Raw genomic sequence first — 24,477 nt, forward strand, 5'->3', positions numbered from 1 at the left:
GGACCAGTGTCTCTGCAGTTTGCTGTGAAGAGAAAAGATGGCGCTGATAAGAGCTGGAAGGACGAAGCCCCACCCCCTAAATGGCACGCTTGTGTCCCGCTTATTTTTATACTGGCGAGGGTCTGTATACAGTGCCTGCACACTGTATACCTCTGTGCCAGACCTTAAAAGAGGTTTTATTGCTGCCCAGGACGCCTCCCCTGCACCCATGTAGTGCCGTTTGTGAGCGGGAGTAATGGCGCGCTGCACGGTACCTCTGAGACTGATGTTTTCTGCCGCCTTCACTGAAGTCTTCTTTGCTTTGATTACTCACCCGGCTTCTCTCTTCTGGCTCTGTGAGGGGGACGGCGGCGCGGCTACGGGAATGAGCAGCTAGGCTATACCAAGTGATCAGACCCTCTGGAGCTAATGGTGTCCATTAGACTAAGAAGCAGAGCCTTTAACTCACAGAAGTAGGTCTGCTTCTCTCCCATCAGTCCCACGAAGCAGGGAGCCTGTTGCCAGCAGTGCTCCCTGAAAACAATAAACCTAACAAAGTCTTTTCTAGAGAAACTCTGTAGAGCTCCCCTAGCGTGTCCCCAGTCTCTCTGGGCACAGAATCTAACTGAGGTCTGGAGGAGGGGCATAGAGGGAGGAGCCAGTTCACACCCATTTAAAGTCTTAAAGTGCCCATGTCTCCTGCGGACCCAGTCTATACCCCCATGGTCCTTTTGGAGTCCCCAGCATCCTCTAGGACGAAGGAGAAATTATTATTTTTTGATAATCTATAACTGACAAATTTATTTATTATGGGTCAAGACAAATATTTTATAGTAAAAGGCATACTCTTCAAAATCAATTTATAGACTCTAGAAAATGAGATTGGCATAGGTTGAGTCTCCAATATCCAAAATGCTTAGAACCAGAATTATTTTTGATGTTGGATTTCCCCTCATTTTGGAATATTTGCATATCTTTGAGATGGGACCCAAGTCTAAACACAGAATGCATTTGTTTCATATACACACAGCCTGAAAGTAATAACAACATTCTTAATAATTGTGTGCATGAAACAAAGTTTGTGTACATACACAAAGTTTATGTTTATATATACCTTATAGACACAGTCTTAAGATAATTTTAAATTTTTTACAATTTTGTGCATTAAACAAAGTTTGTGTACATTGAACCATCAGAAAGCAAATGTGTGTCTTAGTTGCACTCAAAAAAATTACATATTTCAGAATATTCTACATTTTGGAATATTGGATATGGGAGGCTCAACCTGTATATGACTATTATTACTTTAATTTAGTGCTGACCTACATTAGCTCCATTATTTTGCACATTCAAAATTAAGATAATAATGTCAACCTGTTCCAGGGCCATGTTTGCGGGTGATGGATGTGCAATACCTTATCAACTTAAAAACAGCGAAATGTTGCCTGTCTACTCCTAAAGCCACATAATACATCAAGATTCAAAAGTTTATTACAATGCAAAAGTAAAATTACCCATGGAAAATGAAAAACAAAAACAGCCTTTATTTTTATGGGGGGTATGGGGGAAGAGAATTAAAAAAAAAAAAAAAAAAAATAACAGTGCCTAAATCTTTATTTTTCATAACCTACATTTTTTTTGTTTCAAATTAGACATTTTTTTTTTACATTGTATGTCACAAAAAACCTTAAATTACCAATATTTTACACATATGCTTGATTCCAGTCTTAATGGAAGAAAAAGGACAAAGTGAAAAAACCCTCAGATGCGTCTATTTCATGTAATCGCAGCTACAGTGTCACAGGTCGACTGTCTGAAGCTGGTAGTGTAAAAGATTCACAAATACATAAATAAATGTAACCATCTGAACAGAGGAGATAGATATGTACCATAGCGCCAAGCTGTTGCTTCATACACCAGATTATAGTCAGGAAAAGGAATCCCTTGTACAATGCAGTAATCCTTTGCTTCTAAAATAGTGAAACTCCATCCTGCCTCCAAGTTGCAGTTATAGAAATCATTTGAAATGTTATTCTATCTGGGCTTATAAAGCACATTAAAATATATATAATCAACACAAAAAAAGCAAAACTAAAATCATAAAGAACACTTGTTACATCTGGAAACAATTTATGTTCGTATATTAAAATTGTACTCACATAACACAAGTGAGACAGTTTTTTTTTCAAAGAGTACTGAATACAGTATATGTGGAAAATCTTGGGATTGTACAAGAATTACATAGGCTGGCAAAATATGGCAAATTTATGATTTCTCCTTACAGAAAATATGCAGTATTTCAATATATTTCCATTATCTAAGAGTATTGTAGATGCACACAGTAGTTATAGCTCAATGAACACACATAACATTTTAGTGTTGCAACTTTTGAAGAGGGGAAAAACACCATAAAAACCCCGCGTACTTAGGTATTGTATTGTTGTGGCTACAGTAATACAGTTCAACTATTTGTAACACAGGCGATGTATCAACAATTTTTAGATGGAAAAATCAAGTTGCATTCAAATCTAATGCAAAAGATTAAAGAAAAGATTCATTCTGTAGATAGCCCAAAAGCGATATTATGAATTTCACACATACGTCTAATTTTATTTTATGTGCAAGGATGAGTTTACTTTATTGGTATAGCGAGAAATTTTTAAAATACTCTTGACATACCACTGTATGCTTTTATATATATATATTTATGATAGATTAATAATCTGACAGAAATTTGGCATCACCTTTAATAAAAATAAAAAAACAGGATTATGAAAAAATACTACTTTAAAAAGGTGGAAAGTGGATGACATTTAATATGCAAAACTACAATTGTTACTGGCTCAGGGAACAAAAGTGGTGTTTTTTTGAAATTCAGATTCTTTTTTTTTATTCCTGCATGCTTGCATTGTGTAAAAAAAAAAAAAAAAAAAAAAAAAAAAGTTAGTAGTCAAACAACATATTGTCATGATTTACCAAAAACAAAAGGGGTTACAGGAGTCACAAAATACATACTGTCCCTTAAAATTATTAAAATACTTCAATGGTGGTGAAGAGTGTATAGTTCAAGACTGATGAAATAGATGAGGGTTTTAACCTTCAAATAAGACTCTAGCAATCTCCCTTTTGCAGTAAATAGGCAAAGTCAGTTCAACACACCAGGTTTAAAAAGAAAAAAAATAGAAAAATAAAGTAGGTGAAAGAAAGATGGAAACCACAACATTTAGTTTATCTACATCCAGCTTAACAGCAACATTTATAATATATGAACAATAATTTTTATCATTTTTTCGTAGGGTACCTTTTTATATGTTCTGATTATTTACAACTGTACAAGCAAAGCACACACTTCCAAGTGCACATATTTAATACAGTATTGACTATTTGCATTTACATTTCAACAATCTGAAAAAAAGAGAAAAAAAAAAAAAGATCAAATGTTTGAGATCTTGAAGGTATATTACAAAAACTGTTGCTAGTTCCTGTACAACAGTGTTAATTACTAGGGTCAGTCATAACAGAGATACACACTGAAACCCAAGTAATTTTGTATTTCACTCATGCCAACCCATTAGGGGGTCAGACTTAATTAAATCTAAGCTGTCTTATACAAAAGTTAAGGCAAAGTCATTTTCAAGTTTAAATAAAATTCAAGTCTTTAAATATTGGATGGAAATATTTGTCTTCAAAAAAACAAAACAAAAAAAAAAAAACTAAAACAAAAATACCCCAATGGTTTAACTCACTGCCTAAACCCAGCAAGTATATTTTGCAGGTCCCTCTGGCAGCATGTAAGGATATATATATATATATATTTCTAAAAAAAAAAAAAAAAAGACAAGGTTGGAATAAACAGTACCCTACAGCGTAAAGTTGCGCTGTTCTGAATACTTTTTTTTTTTATACACATTTCAAACTAAAATAATTTAGATTCTTCTTTATTAGAAACGTGCTAAATTTAGTGCATCCTTGTCCTTCAAAAAGTATTTATTGTGAACAACTTCCAATAAACCTTTATTCCCAATGGTTTTAGGACATCTCCCACCATAATAATAAAAAAAACTCCAATGAATTATCACGCCATTTTCCAATTTAAAACGGAAAAGTTCATGGCAACTGGGAGATGCAGCAATGTGTTAAAAAATCCAAGGGCCAAAGAAAAAAAACCATTAATCCAAAAGGACTTCTAGTTATATAGGGCAAATGAAAACCTACATGAAGCAGAGATGCATAGCATTGGTGCTTGAACTCTGCTCTCTAAATTGTTTGAGAACAATGTGCTTTGAAATTATCGATTACATCAACTTGTGTTTCACAAATGTGTCGCTGGACAAGTGCTAGTAGCACATAAAAACAAATACAGGCACTATACATGGTAAGATTTGCACCTACATAATTCTCAAAGGACAAGTTATTCATAACAAAAGAAAAAAGAAAAAAAAAAGATACATGTTTAAGCAAATAAATTGCTTGTAGGTTTAGAAAATTACTATTTTAGTAACCAGGTTCTTTCTGGTAGTTTTAGTGCTAACCCATAAAAGGAAAGGAAACTGTGAATTACACAGTAACAAGTACATTTTGACATGAAATGTTCTTGCCTTGAAGACAGACGCAAATCAATTTGAGTGCCAAAAACCAAAGGTTCAGTGGAACATATCTGAAACCTAATTTGGAATAACACATGCCGATGGCTACACACGCTTATCCAGCAACTGATTCAAAATACACAAGCATGGCATGACCGCTAACATGTGATGTGTAGGTCTCCCTTTGGCCTCCCTCTCCCCCCTTTTCTACTGCGGAGATTTTAGAGGGCTTCCAGGTTCTTTGTGCCCACGTTTTCCAATAGCCAAAGAAGGAGGTGGAGATCTGCGGCCTGATAATCTCCTCTGGTCTTTGGGTCGTCCTGGGTTTGACTTTGTAGAAGGGGCTTCTCTGGCTTTCTCTATGGATGTGTCAGTCACCTTCCTTTCCTCCTTCACACAAACAGGCACGTTCTGCTTCTGTTCTTTTGAAGGCTGCAGTGTGGAGCCATCCTTGCTTGTTCTCTGGCAAATTTCTGCATAACTAGGTTTTCTTAATTCCTGTCAAATGAAAAGCACTCATGAAACATTGAAACCATCCGCAAAATACTATGCACAACAATGCCAACTAATGATGTGTGACACTATAACTAGTCACAGTAATTATTAGTACTCACTGTAGCAGCTCCATTGACCTGAACAGATTTACTAGCAGTGCAGAGTGTGTTTGAAATCCTTTCAATAGTTGGAGACTCTCTTAGCTGAACGTCTGCTATTTTAGTTTCACTGAAAAGAAAACACAAAAATTAATACTAAGTGAAAGTATGATAAACTTACATGTATATATAAATACACACCCATATTTACAAAACATTTACATACACACACGTTATATACTAGCTGGAATACCCGGTGTTGCCCAGGTTGAAGAATGGACCTTGAAGTACATCTATAGACTCCAGTTTCTAAACATTGTCCTTGCCTATAACCCCATTCCACTTATCCTTGAAAGGACCCCACTGTTTACAAACAAGTTTTAGCTGTGAAAATGGACTATCCATCCATTTATATGCAGAATTTATACACTAACCTCAACACTGAGGTATACACAATGTTTGTTTTCTATTAGGAGCCAGAATGAAAATGCTGTTGGAAGGTCCCACTCTTGAACATGACACATACGACTGCACATGGGAAAAGCAAGGAATTTGCAGGTCAATACCTGCTACCTTCAAAGATTGACCTTAGGGCCTTATCAGGTCACTGCAAAAGAGCCGGATTGGAAATTGCAATCTCTTGAATTCAAATGGCATGTCTGTTGATATGAGAGGGATGTGAGGAATGAACACATCCTCTCCTTTACCACATCCTGTGATAATGGCTTCAATGACATGGGCTTTGAGAATTTTTACAGTCTTGTACCATTGCAAAGCTTTGGAGCACCCAAGTTTTGAAGCAGCATGATTGGTGCACAGACTTTAAAAAAAAATATTTGTGCTGAGCTATCCCTGGTGGTTCCTGGCAGTTCAGAAATTCAGTTGGATAATGTACAGCTTGGTCTGGGGTAAGCGACAGCGTCAGTAGATAAATAATTGACAAATTCACCTGGCAGTTTCTGCAATAATGGGTCATTGATTTTGTTTACTATTTCATTCTTTGGTGCAAGAATTACACACTTACGTAGCCATCTGTGTACTTTGAAGTGTTGACATATATTTGAATAAACCATTAATTGTAGTTCTTGTGCTGTTTTCATAGCTTTCCCTATGTCTGCATGATGGTAACCAGTCCACTTGATTCACCTACCTATTTAACAGACGTTTAGAAAATGCTCCAGCACTGATGTCACCAAGCAGCCTAACTTGCATGTTTTCTGAAAGACATTTTTTGCACCTTTGGCCAAAGACACGATTGTTTAAGGCAGGCTTTAAACTCATCAGAAGCTGTGCCTCGGGGGTTGTCTCAAGTCATGGAGAGTTCACTCAAATGGTTCTAATGCTACCTTATGGGACATGGTGCATTCATCCCAAACAATCATCTGACATTGCTGCAACACCTGAGCAAGACCAGTTTCCTTACTGATGTTGCATAGTGCATGTTCTGAATGGGCATTATCTAACAGCAATAAGAGTGCTGAATGGGCTGTGCAACTATCACTAAGCAATGTTGCTGCATTACCTGAGGAGGCAACTAAAATTGCAATCTGATTTTGGCTACAAACTTTTGGCCAAGATCAGATATATGTTCCCCCTGGATCATCTAAAAAGACATTACCTCCAGTTTTACTTGTTACCACAGAAACAATTCTGTTACATGCAACTTTATGATCTGTCAACAACTGGGGTTATTTTCTGTCACAAATTTCTGCTACTTTGCAATATTATAGCTTGTTTCACGTAACATATTTACTAAGGACTGGAAGTGTTACTTTTGTCACGAGTTGGAAGCCCTAGCTGATGCAGATTTTTGCCTACCATCTGTTGAACTTTGTCCTCCAAGCAGATGAGAGCTTGACTGAACATTGCATCAGTGGTATTGCAACCTCAGCTCAGGATTGGCATGTCTTGTTTCATGACGAATGTCTTCACTCATATTTTCTCTGAAGTCAGGCCATAGGTGTTCTGCATTTTATGAAGAACATGTTATTAAGATGGCAAAAGAGGTTTCTTAGTTTGATAGCAGACTGAGCAAATGCAGCATCAGCCACTGTATTATGCCAATGCTCATCATTCTCAAGCAAAGCCTCTTTTGAGACATGCCTCCTGAAAAGAGTCACAAAATTTTGTCCATTTAAAACATTAAATGATGTAGTACCTGGTATACTGTGCAACAGCAATCGAAGATAGTTATTGGGGTGCACTATATAAACACCCTGAAGTGCTGCATCTTATTTTAAACTGGGCCAGCCTTGAACATCTACTCCACATTTGCATCTTTGCCACATTATATTTGGTTGCCATGTGTAGAAGCATGGCACCTAACTGCAGAAAAGCCTCAGCATTTTGACACAATTTAAAGAAGCAGTAAGTGTAGTCTCTGGGGGGAACTTGAGCTGTCTCTTTTGCATTACCAGCATGGTAAAATACACATTGATCATTCGCTAAATGTACACTTAAATGCTCAAGTGTTGTATACCCCTCATTTATATGAAATTGAAGAATTTCGACAAACAGCTACATTACTGCTAATATAGTGACCCATCTGTTGACAGATTCTCCACCCCTTTGAAATTAAATAATTGCTGGGTCACTCCCCTTGTTGACATATTTGCAAAATAGGATTTTAATTACATACTGGTAAATACATTTCTCTTACGTCCTAGAGGATACCAGTAGGTAACTAAAATCCTATTTCCTCTTACGTCCTAGAGGATGCTGGGGTCCACATTAGTACCATGGGGATGTACCAAAGCTCCCAGTACAGGAGGGAGAGCGCGGAGGCTCCTGCAAAACCGATTGACCAAACTTTAGGTCCTCAGAGGCCAAAGTATCGAACAAAGTAACTGCTCGTCAAAGCTGTAAAGCCGAGACACCCCGAGCAGCCGCCCAGGAAGAACGAGCAGAGTGGGCCTTAATGGATTTCGGACGCAGCAATCCTACCGTAGAATAAGCATGCTGGATAGTAAACCTGATCCAGTGAGAAATCGTCTGCTTAGAAGCAGGCCACCCAACCTTGTTGGGATCATAAAGGACAAACAGAGTGTCCGACTTTCTGTGATGAGAAGTTCTCTTCATATAAATCTTCAACGCCCGTACAACATCCAAGGACTTTGAGATAATTGAGTCAGTAGCCACTGGCACCACAATAGGTTGGTTGATATGAAAAGCCGACTAACCTTCGGAAGACATTGCTGACCCGTAGAAGAGCTTAGCTCTACCTTCATGGAAAATCAAGTAGGGGCTCTTGTAGGACAATGCCCCCAATTCTGACACACGTCTAGCAGATGCCAATGCGAACAGTGTGACAGTCTTCCAAGTAAGGAACTTGACCTCAACCTCCTGTAAAGGCTCGAACCAATCCGATTGCAACAACTGCACTACCACATTAAGATCCCAAGGTGCCGTAGGAGGCACAAAGGGAGGTTGGATGTGCAGAACCCCTTTCAAGAAAGTCTGAACCTCAGGGAGGGCAGCCAACTGTTTCTGGAAGAAAGTGAACAAGGCCGAAATCTGGACCATTATGGAGCCCAGGCGCAGGCCCACATCCACCCCTGCCTGCAGGAAGAGGAGAAACCGTCCAAGTTGAAACTCCACCGTAAGAAACTTCTTGGATTCACACCAAGGCACGTACTTTTTCCAAATCCGATGGTACTGTTTTGACGTTACTCCTTTCCTAGCCTGTATCAGGGTAGGAATAACTTTGTTCAAAATGCCCTTCCGAGCTAAGATCTGGCGTTCAACCTCCATGCCGTCAAACGTAGCCATGGTAAGTCTTGATAAGCGAAGAGCCCCTGCTGCAGAAGGTTCTCACGCTGAGGAAGAGGCCTCGGATCTTCCAGCAGTAACTCCAGAAGATCCGCGTACCAAGCCCTCCTTGGCCATTCCGGAGCAATGAGGATCGCCTGAACTCTTGTTCTTTTTATTAGTTTGAGAATCCTTGGGATGAGTGGAAGTGGAGGGAACACCTACACTGACTTGAACACCCACGGAGTCACCAGGGAGTCCACCGCCACTGCCTGTGGGTCTCTCGACCTGCAACAGTACCTCCGAAGCTTGTTGAGGCGAAAGGCCATCATGCCTATCTGAGGTACACCCCATCGGCTTGTGACCTCTACGAATACTTCCGGATGGAGGCCCCATTCTCCTGGAAGGAGATCGTGTCTGCTGAGGAAGTTCGCTTCCCAGTTGTCCACTCCCGGAATGAAGATTGCTGACAGCGCCACCGCGTGATTTTCTGCCCAGAGGAGGATTCTGGTCACCTCTGACATTACAGCTCTGCTCTTCGTTCCACCCTGTCGGTTTATGTAGGCCACCACTGTTACATTGTCCGACTGAACCTGTATGGCCTGATCTTGAAGATGTGCCACTAGTAGACGGCCGTTGAACCCGGCCCTTAGCTCCAGAATGTTTATCGAAAGGATGGAGTCCAGACTTGACCACTTTCCTTAGAAGTTTTCTCCTTGGGTGACAGCTCCCCAACCTCTGTCGAGAAGGTGAGAAGTTTGCAGCCACCAGAGGAATGAAATTCTGGCTTACAGCAACGGGCGTATATGCTGGTGCATGTGAAGATGAGATCCCTACCATTTGACTAGGAGATCCAGTTGGAAAGACCATGCAAGGAACCTTCCGTACTGTCAAGCCTCGTAGGAGGCAACCATATTCCCCATAAGGGGAATGCACTGATGAACCGATACCCAGGCTGGCTTCAGGACATCCCGGAACACTGATTGGATCACCAACGCTTTCTCGACCGGTAGAAACACCCTCTGCACTTCCTAGTCGAGAATCATGTCCAGGAAGGAACAGCATTTGCCGGTTCCAAAGTTGAAAATGCAAGCTTCAGGATCCACCCAAAATCCCGGGACAGTTGATTTTAGAGAGCAACACTCTGTAACAACATCTTCCTGGAGGATCTAAAGGTCGTCCAGATATGGAATCATGTCCACTCCTGGTCTGTGGAGTAGGAGCCCAATCGCCGCCATGGCACTGATGAACACCCCCGGTGTTGCGTAGAAGCCAAGTGCAGTGTTTGGAATGGGAAGTGATATAGTTGTCAGCGTGTGTCTGCAGGGAGAAAATGGCGCTTGTGAGTGCTGGATCCTGCTCTGAGGAGAAGCCCCGCCCCCTGTAATGTTGCGTCTTCCCGCACTTAATGTATTATACTGGCCTGAGGTAATTTGCAGCGAACAGTTGGATAATTCCCTGGTAGCCTTCTGTGACCAGTGTAGGGTGCTTGCGCTGGCTCAGGACGCCCCTCACAGCGCCATACACAGTGTGCCTCTGGGCCCTCCGGAGCGCAGCCTGTCAGAGCTGCGCTCCCAACCTTGTGCTGCCATTCCCACCGGTGACCCACTTACCGGGGCGCAGGCGTCATACTCAGCACTCCATCTTCTGGCTCTGCTAGTGGGTGGCGGCCATTCTGCGGGAGTGAGAAGTCGCCTTGTGCACTTGCAATCATCACCCTCAGGGGCTCAGTGTCCTGTCAGCGGAGATAGGAGCCATTAACCTCTAGGGTTAAATCCTACTCCCCCCCCCACCCCAAAGTCCCACGAAGCAGGGAGGATGTTGCCAGCAGCCTCCCTGTACCTAACTCTTATAAAAAACAATAAAACTAGAAAAACTCCTAGGAGCTCCCCTAGCTGTGACTGGCTCCACCGGGCACATTTTCTAAGCCGAGTCTGGTAGGAGGGGCATAGAGGGAGGAGTCAGCCCACACTATCAAACTCTTAAAGTGCCCATGGCTTCCAAGGGACCCGTCTATACCCCATGGTACTAATGTGGACCCCAGCATCCTCTAGGACGTAAGAGAAAAGAGGATTTTGGTACTAACCGATTAATCCATTTCTCTGAATCCTCTAGGGGACACTGGAGGCCTATACAGTAGGGGTGTGAAGCTTGCAACCGGAGGTGTGGCACAATCTAAAAATTAGCATTGTCTGCACAGCCGGCTCCTCCCCCTTCACATCCCTCCTCCCTCAGTTTGAAAAATTTGACTGAGAGAATAGGACATGATACTATAGCACATGGCGAGGAACCGAACCGTACAACATATCAAACAGCAACCAAGAACTCTTAATCGAATAACTAATGCGGATTGCACGAACTGTTTGAACAAGAACTTTGAACACAGCAGGTTGACAGCACCGAGGCGGGCGTCCAGTGTCCCCTAGAGGATTCAGAGAAATGGATTTATCGGTTAAGTACCAAAATCCTCTTTTCTCTTTCATCCACTAGGGGACACTGGAGTCCTATACAGTAGGGGACGTCCCAAAGTTATCCCCCAGGGAGGGAGTGCTGTCGGTGGCCTGCAAAACTAAACGTCCGAACTTAGAGTCTCCGGACGCAAGAGTATCAAACTTGTAAAATTTCGCGAAACGTGTGGGCTGAGGACCACGTCGCCGCTCTGTAAAGTTGAATAGTGGAAGCCCCTCTGGCAGCCGCCCATGAGGCACCCACTTATCTGGTGGTCTGAGCACCAGTCGGAACCGGAACCTGGTTACCCCAGGAAATATAATCTAATCCATCTAGACAAAGACTGCTTAGATGCTGGCCAAACCTACTTTGGACCATCAGAGAGAACAAACAAATGGTCTGACCTTCTGAAGGACAACATAACTTGTACGCATATTCGTAAAGCTCGGACAATATCCCAAGACACGCCCCCATCTGCGCATCCCTGAAAAGATGGGACTACAATCAGCTGGTTTACGTGAAACCCGAAACGACCTTAGGAAGGCAATCTGTTCTGCCCTATCCTCATGGAAAAGTAAAAACGGAGTCTAACATGATAAGGCTACAAACTCAGAAACTCCCCTGGCCGAAGCCCAGGGAAGTAATAACGTGACCTTCCAAGAGAGATATTTCAGGTCTGTTCTTCCAACGGCTCAAAAGTTGGTCATCAGAAAAAAATTCCAACACTAAATTTAAGTCCCACGGCGTAGTGGGAGTACGGAAAATAGGTTGTATCCTCAGAACCCCCTGTAAAAAGGTTTGAACCCTCTGTAAGGATGCTAACAGCTGTTGCAAAAGTATGGAGAGAGCTGAAACCTGAACCTTCAAAGGAACCTAGTCCCAGTCCTCCATCTAGACCAGCTTGAAGAAAGAGTAGAATTTTGGTAAGTGGAAGTTCGTCGAATTCCACCCACCTTCCGGACACCAGTCCATGTAATTCTTCCAAAGTCTGTAGTAGTGTAAGGCTGTAACAGGCTTTCTAACAGCAAACCTCGTAGGAATAGCCGTACTCGGTATCCCTCTGTTTCTTAATTTCCGGGTTTCAATAGCTACGCCGTTAAGCGTAGCTTGTCAGTATAGGAACGGTCCCTAAGATAGCAGGTCCTCTCTCAGAGGTAACCGCCAAGGATCTTCCGCTAGGAACACCCGCAAGTCTAAGTACCCACTCCTGCGGAGCCAATCTGGTGCTATTAGAATCGCCCACACTCATTCTTGTTTCACTTCTTTTTAAAACTCTCGGCATGAGTGTGAAAGGTGGAAATATGTAACCCCTTCTGTAACACCAAGGAAGTGTTAATGCGTCCACTCCTTCTGCTGCTGGATCTCTTGTCCTGGACACATATCTGGGCAGCTGATGGTTGTGCCGAGACGCCATTAGGTCCACTTGAGGTAGACCCCATCTACTCACCACCATGTCGAAAATCTGTGGAAGTAGGCACCACTCTCCCGTCTGCATTTCCTGGCGACTGCGATAATCTGCTTCCCAGTTCTCCACACCTGGAATGAACACTGCCGAGAGGATTATGTTTCGCCTTTCTGCCCACAACAAGATCTTTGTGGCTACCCTTAACGCCATTCTGCTGTTTGTTCCTCCTTGACGGTTTATGTAAGCCGTCGTCGTGACATTGTCCGGCAGTATCTTTTAGTGTTGACCCATGACTAGGTCATCGGCTATGAAAAGCGCATTGTAAACTGCTCTCAGTTCGAGAACGTTTATGGATAGGCTGCTCTCCTGTAACCACCAACCTTTATGTCCATGGATACCATGAACTCTCCTTGTTTCAAACCTGCAATAGCTGACTGGATTTAGTCCATCCTGCATCTGCAAACCGTGAGGAATCTGTGCCCCCAGGACGGCACCCCAACCTCTCAGACTGGCGTCCGTTGTCAGGATCCTCCAATCCCAAATCTCTTTGCCTACTGCGAGATTCTTGTGCAACGACCACCAAATCAAGGAGGTTCGTATGCGTAGTGGAAGTCGGATTTTTCGATGTAGAAGCCAGTGCGAACCTGCTCTTGTGAGCAATGCGGTTCATCTGGAATGGTCGGCAATGAAGTCTGCAGTGTTGGATAGCTTCAACGACGCCACTATCTTCCCTAGAAATCGCCTACAGAGGTGTAGAGAAACCATCTGTGTCTTTAGTACCTGAGCCACTAACCTCTGTGGGTCCTGGCTCTTGTTCTCTGGTAGGAATACTCTCAATTGTACTGTATCCAGTTGGCATTAGGTTGGATTGTTTGGAAGTTCACAATCCACCCATGTTGAATGAAAAATTGATGAGATGTTTGAGCATCCTTTATCAGCTGTTCCTGAGATGAGGCTATAGATAAGGTATGATCGTGACCCCTAACTGTCTCAATCCTGTCACCATTATTGGTATGATCTTTGTAAAGATTCAGGGCCCTGAATTGGTAGTGATCCTTCACCCGTGCAACTTTAAGTAAGCATGGCAGGGTGGTCCAAATCGGGATATGAAGGTAATGTGCACTACCAAAAGATTTGAATAAAGTCCCGTTCCTCTTTAAGGATCCGGGACTGGTGACATAAACCCTTGTATGCAGAAGTCTTGAATTTGCCGTCTGTAATGCTCCTGCTCGCAACGGGCACCTAAGACCTCAAGCTGTAAAGAAACGGACTGTGTGGACGTTTTTGAAACTGTATCCTTGACCCAAACGTCTGGTGACGCTTTGGCCCAGGCGTCCCGAAAACCTTCCCACTCTGCGCCCACCAAGGGGGACCCCAGGTGAACAGGGAGACTGTCATGCCACGGGTTTGTGAGCAGGTTAGTCATGCCACAGGTTTGTGAGCAGGTTCGTCATGCCACGGGTTTGTGAGCAGGTTTGTCCTGCCTGCTGTGTCGACTGTGAACGACCTCTACCTCTTGAGTAAGAATTAGGTAGAAAGGTAGATCTCACTGCCGTTGACTGCGAAATCCACTTGTCTAACTCAGGACCAATAACATCTAACCCCCATATTTAATAGTTTCTATTCTTGGGATCGGAGTCCACTCGCCCTTCTCTGAGCCATAAAAATCCTCTAGCCGAAATGGACGAAACCGAGATGCAGGACGCTATTTTACTAGTGTCCTTTGAAGCCTGGTACATAGAAGTCGCAGATTCTCGAATATGCTCCGCTGAGAATTTTCCTCCAGGCTACTTTCTTACGCCCAGCCCATGCGACAATGTGCTGCTACAAAAATTGATTTTAATGCAGTGTCTACCTTCGCGACATGACATATCCTTTAAGGTGGTCATAGGGGACATTGTCTTCTCCCCGCTTCCTAAGCGCCCCGCTGTGTGTTTAAACGTTTATCAGTCAGGAGAGTTTGAGGCATAGACATACGAATAAATGGAAAACTCTCTGGTTCCCTAACTCCTTACTTCTTGAAGCATAGGATCACCATAAAACTCCTGATCTCAGGCAGACTTAATTATCTCGCCTTTTCATCTATATTAAGACCCTCTTCCTCCATCGTGTAAGATTGGAAGGATTCTATTAACTGCCTTGTTCACCTTGCTTAATGCTTGCGCAGGAGGGATTAATTTAAATTAGAAATTCCTCCATGGTCTCTGAGAATCCCTCAGCCCTTACTGACTGCTGCGGGATTCTGACATTTCCATTGAAATATTTGTCAGGGCTTGCTCCCCTGATCTTGGCGGAGCCTTGCTCCCGAGTTGAGCGCCCTTAACTAAACAGAGAACGCATACCCGGGGGTCGCTCAAACTAACGCTCATCTTATTACAGTTTGAATCCATAATAAGTTCTAGTGTTCTTGGTAAGTGCTTTTGACATTCGAAGCCGCACCCCAGAGAGCGCTCCACAGTGCTTTCCCCCTTTATAATGGGAACAGAAAGACCGTACGGGTGATGGGATTAAAGGTACACTGGATCCACCTAGCTGGATCTTTTTGTATATAATACACACAAAAAATAATATATATTTTTTCTATAATAATAATAATAATAATAATAATAATAATAATAATAATAATAATAATAATATCACCAGCCTCGTTGCAACCCTCGCACACCCAACTGTATTTCAGTTCTGAGGTCGGGGTTGTGAACCAGTCGTTCCCTTTATTTCGTCGGGATCTTTTGTTTAGATGTCCCTTGAAAATATATATCAAATGCATTGAAAATCCATTGCAGCAGAGTCCGAATATACAAATATCCAGTAGAGGGAGTAGTGCTCTATTATAAAAACCCCTCCCTCTACTCTGACTGGCCTGGAAGCCTGTCTAATCTAAAGGGGGCGTAATACCTCCTATGGAGCCCTTTTGGCGCCTCCAAACAGTTTTAAAAAGGCCGCCAATTACATGTAATATATATATTTATATATATATATATTTATTTTAAAGGCGTCCCCTGATCACTTTGTCCCCTTCACGGCTGCTTCAGGCCGATTTACCAACAAGAGGTCTTCTGCCTCTTTCTAACATATCCCCCTTGCCGTCTCCCCCAGTCCTCCGCTGGCGGCGGGAGGGGACGAGATACCGTGTGAGCGGGCGGCGGGCGGGGACGCGCTTCCTAAGCGCCCCGCTGTGTGAACCAATAGAGATTAGAACCCATGACTTTTGGTTTAGTCTATGGGAGCCTTAGCCCATTAAACTAAAGCAGCAGATTTCTCCCCGCTTTGAGTGGCGGCCGCTGGCAGCTGCGCTGTCTCCCCCAGCGCTGCAAAGGAAGGGGGCGGGCGGGGGAGCAGATACAAAGCGGGAGCCGAGAGTCCGCTCTGTGCCTACGGCGGGGGAGCCGCGCCGCTAGCCTGCCCGGGATTACCACAGAAACCTGTTTCTGCATGCAAGGGAAGCGCAGGAGAACTGCTGCGGCTGTCAGTCGCGGTGGACACCATCCCTAGGCGCAGAGGCGGTGGAGGGAGGGAGTGCGCCCACAGGATCACTGCGTGAGAGCTGCTGCGGCCAGGAGACACCAGCATGGAGGGAGGGAGGGCTGCAGCGGGCGATGCTGCGCTGGCAGTCAAGTTTACCAGAAGACAGCAGCGTGCAGAGGGACTAACATTACAAAGATCTCCTGCACGAAGATCATAATTTTATGAACTAGGGCCCTTGTTACCACCAGTACTCACAGTACCCTGAGACACTCCTGACTCTGTGCTTCTGGATTTTACTGTAGAGAGATGTAGATCCCTTTAGCTGGGGTCCTTGTCTCTCCGTTTTGAAGACTTTTGTCCCCCTTTTATCAGGTTAACGCAGTCTTTCTTCTTGTGGTTAAACCTGCACCCTCCTTTCATTTAGGAGGGATTGGGCAGTTTCTCTTTAGGTAAAGCCTGTACCCTCCTTTTTGTTAGGAGGGATTAGGCCAGTCAGAACAAAAAATAAAATAAAAAATAAGATTTTACTTACCGATAAATCTATTTCTCGGAGTCCGTAGTGGATGCTGGGGTTCCTGAAAGGACCATGGGGAATAGCGGCTCCGCAGGAGACAGGGCACAAAAAGTAAAGCTTTTCCAGATCAGGTGGTGTGCACTGGCTCCTCCCCCTATGACCCTCCTCCAGACTCCAGTTAGGTACTGTGCCCGGACGAGCGTACACAATAAGGGAGGATTTTGAATCCCAGGTAAGACTCATACCAGCCACACCAATCACACCGTACAACTTGTGATCTAAACCCAGTTAACAGTATGATAACAGCGGAGCCTCTGAAAGATGGCTTCCTTCAACAATAACCCGAATTAGTTAACAATAACTATGTACAATTATTGCAGATAATCCGCACTTGGGATGGGCGCCCAGCATCCACTACGGACTCCGAGAAATAGATTTATCGGTAAGTAAAATCTTATTTTCTCTATCGTCCTAGTGGATGCTGGGGTTCCTGAAAGGACCATGGGGATTATACCAAAGCTCCCAAACGGGCGGGAGAGTGCGGATGACTCTGCAGCACCGAATGAGAGAACTCCAGGTCCTCCTTAGCCAGAGTATCAAATTTGTAAAATTTTACAAACGTGTTCTCCCCTGACCACGTAGCTGCTCGGCAAAGTTGTAATGCCGAGACCCCTCGGGCAGCCGCCCAAGATGAGCCCACCTTCCTTGTGGAGTGGGCCTTTACAGATTTAGGCTGTGGCAGGCCTGCCACAGAATGTGCAAGTTGGATTGTGCTACAGATCCAACGAGCAATCGTCTGCTTAGACGCAGGAGCACCCATCTTGTTGGGTGCATACAATATAAACAACGAGTCAGATTTTCTGACTCCAGCTGTCCTTGCAATATATATTTTTAATGCTCTGACAACGTCCAGTAACTTGGAGTCCTCCAAGTCACTTGTAGCCGCAGGCACTACAATAGGCTGGTTCAGATGAAATGCTGACACCACCTTAGGGAGAAAATGCGGACGAGTCCGCAGTTCTGCCCTGTCCGAATGGAAAATCAGATATGGGCTTTTGTAAGATAAAGCTGCCAGTTCTGACACTCTCCTGGCCGAAGCCAGGGCTAGAAGCATGGTCACTTTCCATGTGAGATATTTCAAATCCACCTTCTTTAGTGGTTCAAACCAATGAGATTTTAGAAAGTCCAAAACCACATTGAGATCCCACGGTGCCACTGGAGGCACCACAGGAGGCTGTATATGTAGCACTCCCTTAACAAAGGTCTGGACTTCAGGGACTGAAGCCAATTCTTTTGAAAGAAAATCGACAGGGCCGAAATTTGAACCTTAATAGATCCCAATTTGAGACCCATAGACAATCCTGATTGCAGGAAATGTAGGAATCGACCCAGTTGAAATTCCTCCGTCGGAGCACTCCGATCTTCGCACCACGCAACATATTTTCGCCAAATTCGGTGATAATGTTGCACGGTTACTTCCTTCCTTGCTTTAATCAAAGTAGGAATGACTTCTTCCGGCATGCCTTTTTCCTTTAGGATCCGGCGTTCAACCGCCATGCCGTCAAACGCAGCCGCGGTAAGTCTTGAAACAGACAGGGACCCTGCTGAAGCAAGTCCCTCCTTAGAGGTAGAGGCCACGGATCTTCCGTGATCATCTCTTGAAGTTCCGGGTACCAAGTCCTTCTTGGCCAATCCGGAACCACTAGTATCGTCCTTACGCCTCTTTGCCGTATAATTCTCAATACTTTTGGTATGAGAGGCAGAGGAGGAAACACATACACCGACTGGTACACCCAAGGCGTTACCAGCGCGTCCACAGCTATTGCCTGCGGATCTCTTGACCTGGCGCAATACCTGTCCAGTTTTTTGTTGAGGCGAGACGCCATCATGTCCACCATTGGTCTTTCCCAACGGGTTACCAGCAAGTGGAAGACTTCTGGATGAAGCCCCCACTCTCCCGGGTGAAGATCGTGTCTGCTGAGGAAGTCTGCTTCCCAGTTGTCCACTCCCGGGATGAACACTGCTGACAGTGCTATCACATGATTCTCTGCCCAGCGAAGAATCCTTGCAGCTTCTGCCATTGTACTCCTGCTTCTTGTGCCGCCCTGTCTGTTCACATGGGCGACTGCCGTGATGTTGTCCGACTGGATCAACACCGGTTTTCCCTGAAGCAGAGGTTCTCCATACTCCCTGGAAGTTTCTTCCTTGTGTGACTGCTCCCCAGCCTCTCAGGCTGGCGTCCGTGGTCACCAGGATCCAATCCTGTATGCCGAATCTGCGGCCCTCCAATAGATGAGCACTCTGCAACCACCACAGAAGAGACACCCTTGTCCTTGGAGACAGGGTTATCCGCAGGTGCATCTGAAGATGCGACCCTGACCATTTGTCCAACAGATCCCTTTGGAAAATTCTTGCGTGGAATCTGCCGAATGGAATTGCTTCGTAAGAAGCCACCATTTTTCCCAGGACTCTTGTGCATTGATGTACAGACACCTTTCCTGGTTTTAGGAGGTTCCTGACAAGCTCGGATAACTCCTTGGCTTTTTCCTCCGGGAGAAAAACCTTTTTCTGAACCGTGTCCAGAATCATCCCTAGGAACAGCAGACGAGTTGTCGGCATTAACTGGGATTTTGGAATATTCAGAATCCACCCGTGCTGTTTTAGCACTTCTTGAGACAGTGCTAATCCCATCTCTAGCTGTTCTCTGGACCTTGCCCTTATTAGGAGATCGTCCAAGTATGGGATAATTAATATGCCTTTTCTTCGAAGAAGAATCATCATCTCGGCCATTACCTTTGTAAAGACCCGAGGTGCCGTGGACAATCCGAACGGCAGCGTCTGAAACTGATAGTGACAGTTTTGTACAACGAACCTGAGGTACCCCTGGTGTGAGGGGTAAATTGGAACGTGGAGATACGCATCCTTGATGTCCAAGGATACCATAAAGTCCCCCTCTTCCAGGTTCGCTATCACTGCTCTGAGTGACTCCATCTTGAACTTGAACTTCTTTATGTACAGGTTCAAGGACTTCAGATTTAGAATAGGCCTTACCGAGCCATCCGGCTTCGGTACCACAAAAAGAGTGGAATAATACCCCTTCCCTTGTTGTAGAAGAGGTACCTTGACTATCACCTGCTGAGAGTACAGCTTGTGAATGGCTTCCAAAACCGTCTCCCTTTCGGAGGGGGACGTTGGTAAAGCAGACTTCAGGAAACGGCGAGGTGGATCTGTCTCTAATTCCAACCTGTACCCCTGAGATATTATCTGCAGGATCCAGGGATCTACCTGCGAGTGAGCCCACTGCGCGCTGTAATTTTTGAGACGACCACCCACCGTCCCCGAGTCCGCTTGAGAAGCCCCAGCGTCATGCTGAGGCTTTTGTAGAAGCCGGGGAAGGCTTCTGTTCCTGGGAAGGAGCTGCCTGTTGCTGTCTCTTCCCTCGACCTCTGCCTCGTGGCAGATATGAATAGCCCTTTGCTCTCTTATTTTTAAAGGAACGAAAGGGCTGCGGTTGAAAAGTCGGTGCCTTTTTCTGTTGGGGAGTGACTTGAGGTAGAAAGGTGGATTTCCCGGCTGTAGCCGTGGCCACCAAATCTGATAGACCGACTCCAAATAACTCCTCCCCTTTATACGGCAAAACTTCCATATGTCGTTTTGAATCCGCATCGCCTGTCCACTGTCGCGTCCATAAAGCTCTTCTGGCCGAAATGGACATAGCACTTACCCGTGATGCCAGTGTGCAGATATCCCTCTGTGCATCACGCATATAAAGAAATGCATCCTTTATTTGTTCTAACGACAGTAAAATATTGTCCCTGTCCAGGGTATCAATATTTTCAATCAGGGACTCTGACCAAACTACCCCAGCACTGCACATCCAGGCAGTCGCTATAGCTGGTCGTAGTATAACACCTGCATGTGTGTATATACTTTTTTGGATATTTTCCATCCTCCTATCTGATGGATCTTTAAGTGCGGCCGTCTCAGGAGAGGGTAACGCCACTTGTTTAGATAAGCGTGTTAGCGCCTTGTCCACCCTAGGAGGTGTTTCCCAGCGCTCCCTAACCTCTGGCGGGAAAGGGTATAATGCCAATAATTTCTTTGAAATTATCAGCTTTTTATCAGGGGCAACCCACGCTTCATTACACACGTCATTTAATTCTTCTGATTCAGGAAAAACTATAGGTAGTTTTTTCACACCCCACATAATACCCTGTTTAGTGGTACCTGTAGTATCAGCTAAATGTAACGCCTCCTTCATTGCCAAAATCATATAACGTGTGGCCCTACTGGAAAATACGGTTGATTCGTCACCGTCACCACTGGAGTCAGTGCCTGTGTCTGGGTCTGTGTCGACCGACTGAGGCAAAGGGCGTTTCACAGCCCCTGACGGTGTTTGAGTCGCCTGGACAGGCACTAATTGATTGTCCGGCCGTCTCATGTCGTCAAACGACTGCTTTAGCGTGTTGACACTATCCCGTAGTTCCATAAATAAAGGCATCCATTCTGGTGTCGACTCCCTAGGGGGTGACATCCTCATATTTGGCAATTGCTCCGCCTCCACACCAATATCGTCCTCATACATGTCGACACACACGTACCGACACACAGCAGACACACAGGGAATGCTCCTAACGAAGACAGGACCCACTAGCCCTTTGGGGAGACAGAGGGAGAGTTTGCCAGCACACACCAAAAGCGCTATATATAACAGGGATAGCCTTATAATAAGTGCTCCCTTATAGCTGCTTTATATATATCAAAATATCGCCATAAATTTGCCCCCCCTCTCTGTTTTACCCTGTTTCTGTAGTGCAGTGCAGGGGAGAGACCTGGGAGCCGTCCTGACCAGCGGAGCTGTGAGAGGAAATGGCGCCGTGTGCTGAGGAGATAGGCCCCGCCCCTTTTCCGGCGGGCTCGTCTCCCGCTATTTAGTGAATCCAGGCAGGGGTTAAATATCTCCATATAGCCTCTGGGGGCTATATGTGAGGTATTTTTAGCCTTTATATAGGTTACATTTGCCTCCCAGGGCGCCCCCCCCAGCGCCCTGCACCCTCAGTGACTGCGTGTGAAGTGTGCTGAGAGGAAAATGGCGCACAGCTGCAGTGCTGTGCGCTACCTTTAGAAGACTGCAGGAGTCTTCAGCCGCCGATTCTGGACCTCTTCTGACTTCAGCATCTGCAAGGGGGCCGGCGGCGCGGCTCCGGTGACCATCCAGGCTGTACCTGTGATCGTCCCTCTGGAGCTGATGTCCAGTAGCCAAGAAGCCAATCCATCCTGCACGCAGGTGAGTTCACTTCTTCTCCCCTCAGTCCCTCGTTGCAGTGATCCTGTTGCCAGCAGGACTCACTGTAAAATAAAAAACCTAAGCTAAACTTTTTCTAAGCAGCTCTTTAGGAGAGCCACCTAGATTGCACCCTTCTCGGCCGGGCACAAAAATCTAACTGGAGTCTGGAGGAGGGTCATAGGGGGAGGAGCCAGTGCACACCACCTGATCTGGAAAAGCTTTACTTTTTGTGCCCTGTCTCCTGCGGAGCCGCTATTCCCCATGGTCCTTTCAGGAACCCCAGCATCCACTAGGACGATAGAGAAAATAAAATAAAAATTATATATATATATATATATATATATATATATATATATATATATATATATATATATATATAAAATAATGCTATATGGAACAGGAGCTCCCATCTTGTGCTTCTTTCCTCTTAGCACAATTTTTCAAACTGAGGGAGGAGGGATGTGAAGGGGGAGGAGCCAGCTGTGCAGACAAGGCTAATTTTTAGATTGTGCCACACCTCCGGTTGCAAGCTTCACACCCCTACTGTATAGTACTCCAGTGTCCCCTAGTGGATGAAAGAGAAATGTATTTAATGCTTTTCACAGAGTTGCAGTACTCCACATTGATGTGGGCATCAAAAATTCTACTGAGAACAGGATTATAAGGCACAACATTACGGTTATAAACAGTGTCATGCCTTTTGTCAACAGTAAGCCCAACCCTACCTGGCTCACTTCTGTAAAGTGGATATCCATCATCTCCTGTTTGTGTTTCTCAGAGGTATGGTCTTGGGTATCTTACAGACCATTTTCCATCTTTCATACATGGACCATTTAAGTAGGAAGGCCAACCGCAAGGGTCATGCAACGTGTGTTAAGATTTGAGAGAGACCAGGATCATCTGGCTTTGAACGTTCTGCACTAATGCAGGTGTCAATCTTGTTGGGTCTAATTTTTTTTCCTTTAGCCAAATTGGGCAATCCCCTATTCTGCAATGCTATGGAATACATCCAACAATGGACTTCTTCAAAGGTAAGTCCATATAAATGCTTGATGAGATCCATAAGTGTAATGAGCTAATCCCGAAATACTCCAGCCTCCAAGTGTGTTTAATCATGACACTTCTGTGGAGGAAATAATTCTATTATCTCTGCCCAGTTTGGATAACAGGTGAACGTGATAAATCCAATGTTAAGTAATTCCTGAAATAGGTAATTGCAACTTTAGTAGGTTTTTGCACATAGGGGGTAATTCCAAGTTGATCGCAGCACGAATTTTTTTAGCAGTTGGGCAAAACCATATGTGCACTGCAGGGGGGGCAGATATAACATTTGCAGAGAGAGTTAGATTTGGGTGGGTTATTTTGTTTCTGTGCAGGGTAAATACTGGCTGCTTTATTTTTACACTGCAATTTAGATTGCAGATTGAACTCACCACACCCAAATCTAACTCTCTCTCTGCACATGTTATATCTGCCCCCCCTGCAGTGCACATGGTTTTGCCCAACTGCTAAAAAATTTCCTGCTGCTATCAACTTGGAATTACCCCCATAATGTGGCCCATCAGTAAATGAAGAGGACAAACTAAATGGCTGACCTAATGTTGTCAGCATGGCCATCATTCTCTATGCAATCATGTAAGTGAATGTACTCGGTTGCTAAAAGTGCCTTTTGGTTACATTTTAGGTATTCCTTTCAATCTTGGTCCACATATATCAGCTATAAATTTATGGAAACAGTCCATATTACTGCAGATGGTTAAAGCATGTTGATCTTGTCAATAACCTATAGGCATAGAATTACAGTGATGTAACCTTGTGAACCTCAATAACCTGACATTTGTATCCATCTTCTCCCTGCCAAAAACAGCAATGGCTATTGCAGTGCATTATGTACTCTGGTACTTTCCACAAATGAATTACATCGCCCACAAATGTTTTGTTTTTTTTTTAAATACTAGGTCCCTGTTTTTACACTCTTAGCCAACAATAATGATTGCTACCTCATTGGTTATTGAGACACTGAATCAGACTTAATGTTCACCAGCACGTGTCCTATCAGCATGGGTGATCACTCTAAGATCATCTGATGGCTGGTTTTCTAAGGAACTCTTGAAGCTCTTGATGTAGAATTCGATAGCATGCAACATTTCCTGCAACTGAAAGACTATGTGGAAATCAACACCAGGAACATTTTCCCATAGTCTTTTTGCTTCCAGGTTCCCAACACCAATGAAGTTAATTTAAAAGAAATGATTCTCATTGGGCAGCAGTGATCCTACTTGATGGTAGACTTGAGCCTGAACTCAATACACATATGCTGAATATACATGTATGCTGAATCACCCACTGGACCTGTTGTGATGTAATTTATATATATTTTTTATTATTTTTTATTTTGTATGTCTAAGCCAGTGGTTCCCAAACTTATTTCATAATATTTTTCATGGCAC

The 24,477-nt window shown here is 44.3% G+C and overlaps 1 protein-coding gene across 4 annotated transcripts in view; it reads right to left on the reverse strand.

Annotated features, from left to right (window-relative positions):
• Positions 1–1,500: 1,500 nt before the first annotated feature.
• LARP4B (La ribonucleoprotein 4B) overlaps positions 1,501–24,477 on the reverse strand; it is a 289,455-nt gene continuing 266,478 nt past the window's right edge. For 3 of the 4 annotated variants that reach the window (XM_063921936.1, XM_063921933.1, XM_063921932.1), the window contains 2 exons: positions 5,180–5,288; positions 1,501–5,063 (listed from right to left, as the gene is read on the reverse strand). In XM_063921936.1, the coding sequence (XP_063778006.1) occupies positions 4,773–5,063; positions 5,180–5,288 (400 nt within the window). In that variant the 3' untranslated portion in view covers positions 1,501–4,772. Of the gene's footprint in view, positions 5,064–5,179; positions 5,289–6,949; positions 7,124–24,477 lie in introns of those variants that run through there. The other variant, XM_063921934.1, reaches the window with a different exon arrangement.

The sequence above is a fragment of the Pseudophryne corroboree genome, chromosome 5, assembly GCF_028390025.1.
Source record: "Pseudophryne corroboree isolate aPseCor3 chromosome 5, aPseCor3.hap2, whole genome shotgun sequence".
Lineage (NCBI taxonomy): Eukaryota > Metazoa > Chordata > Amphibia > Anura > Myobatrachidae > Pseudophryne > Pseudophryne corroboree.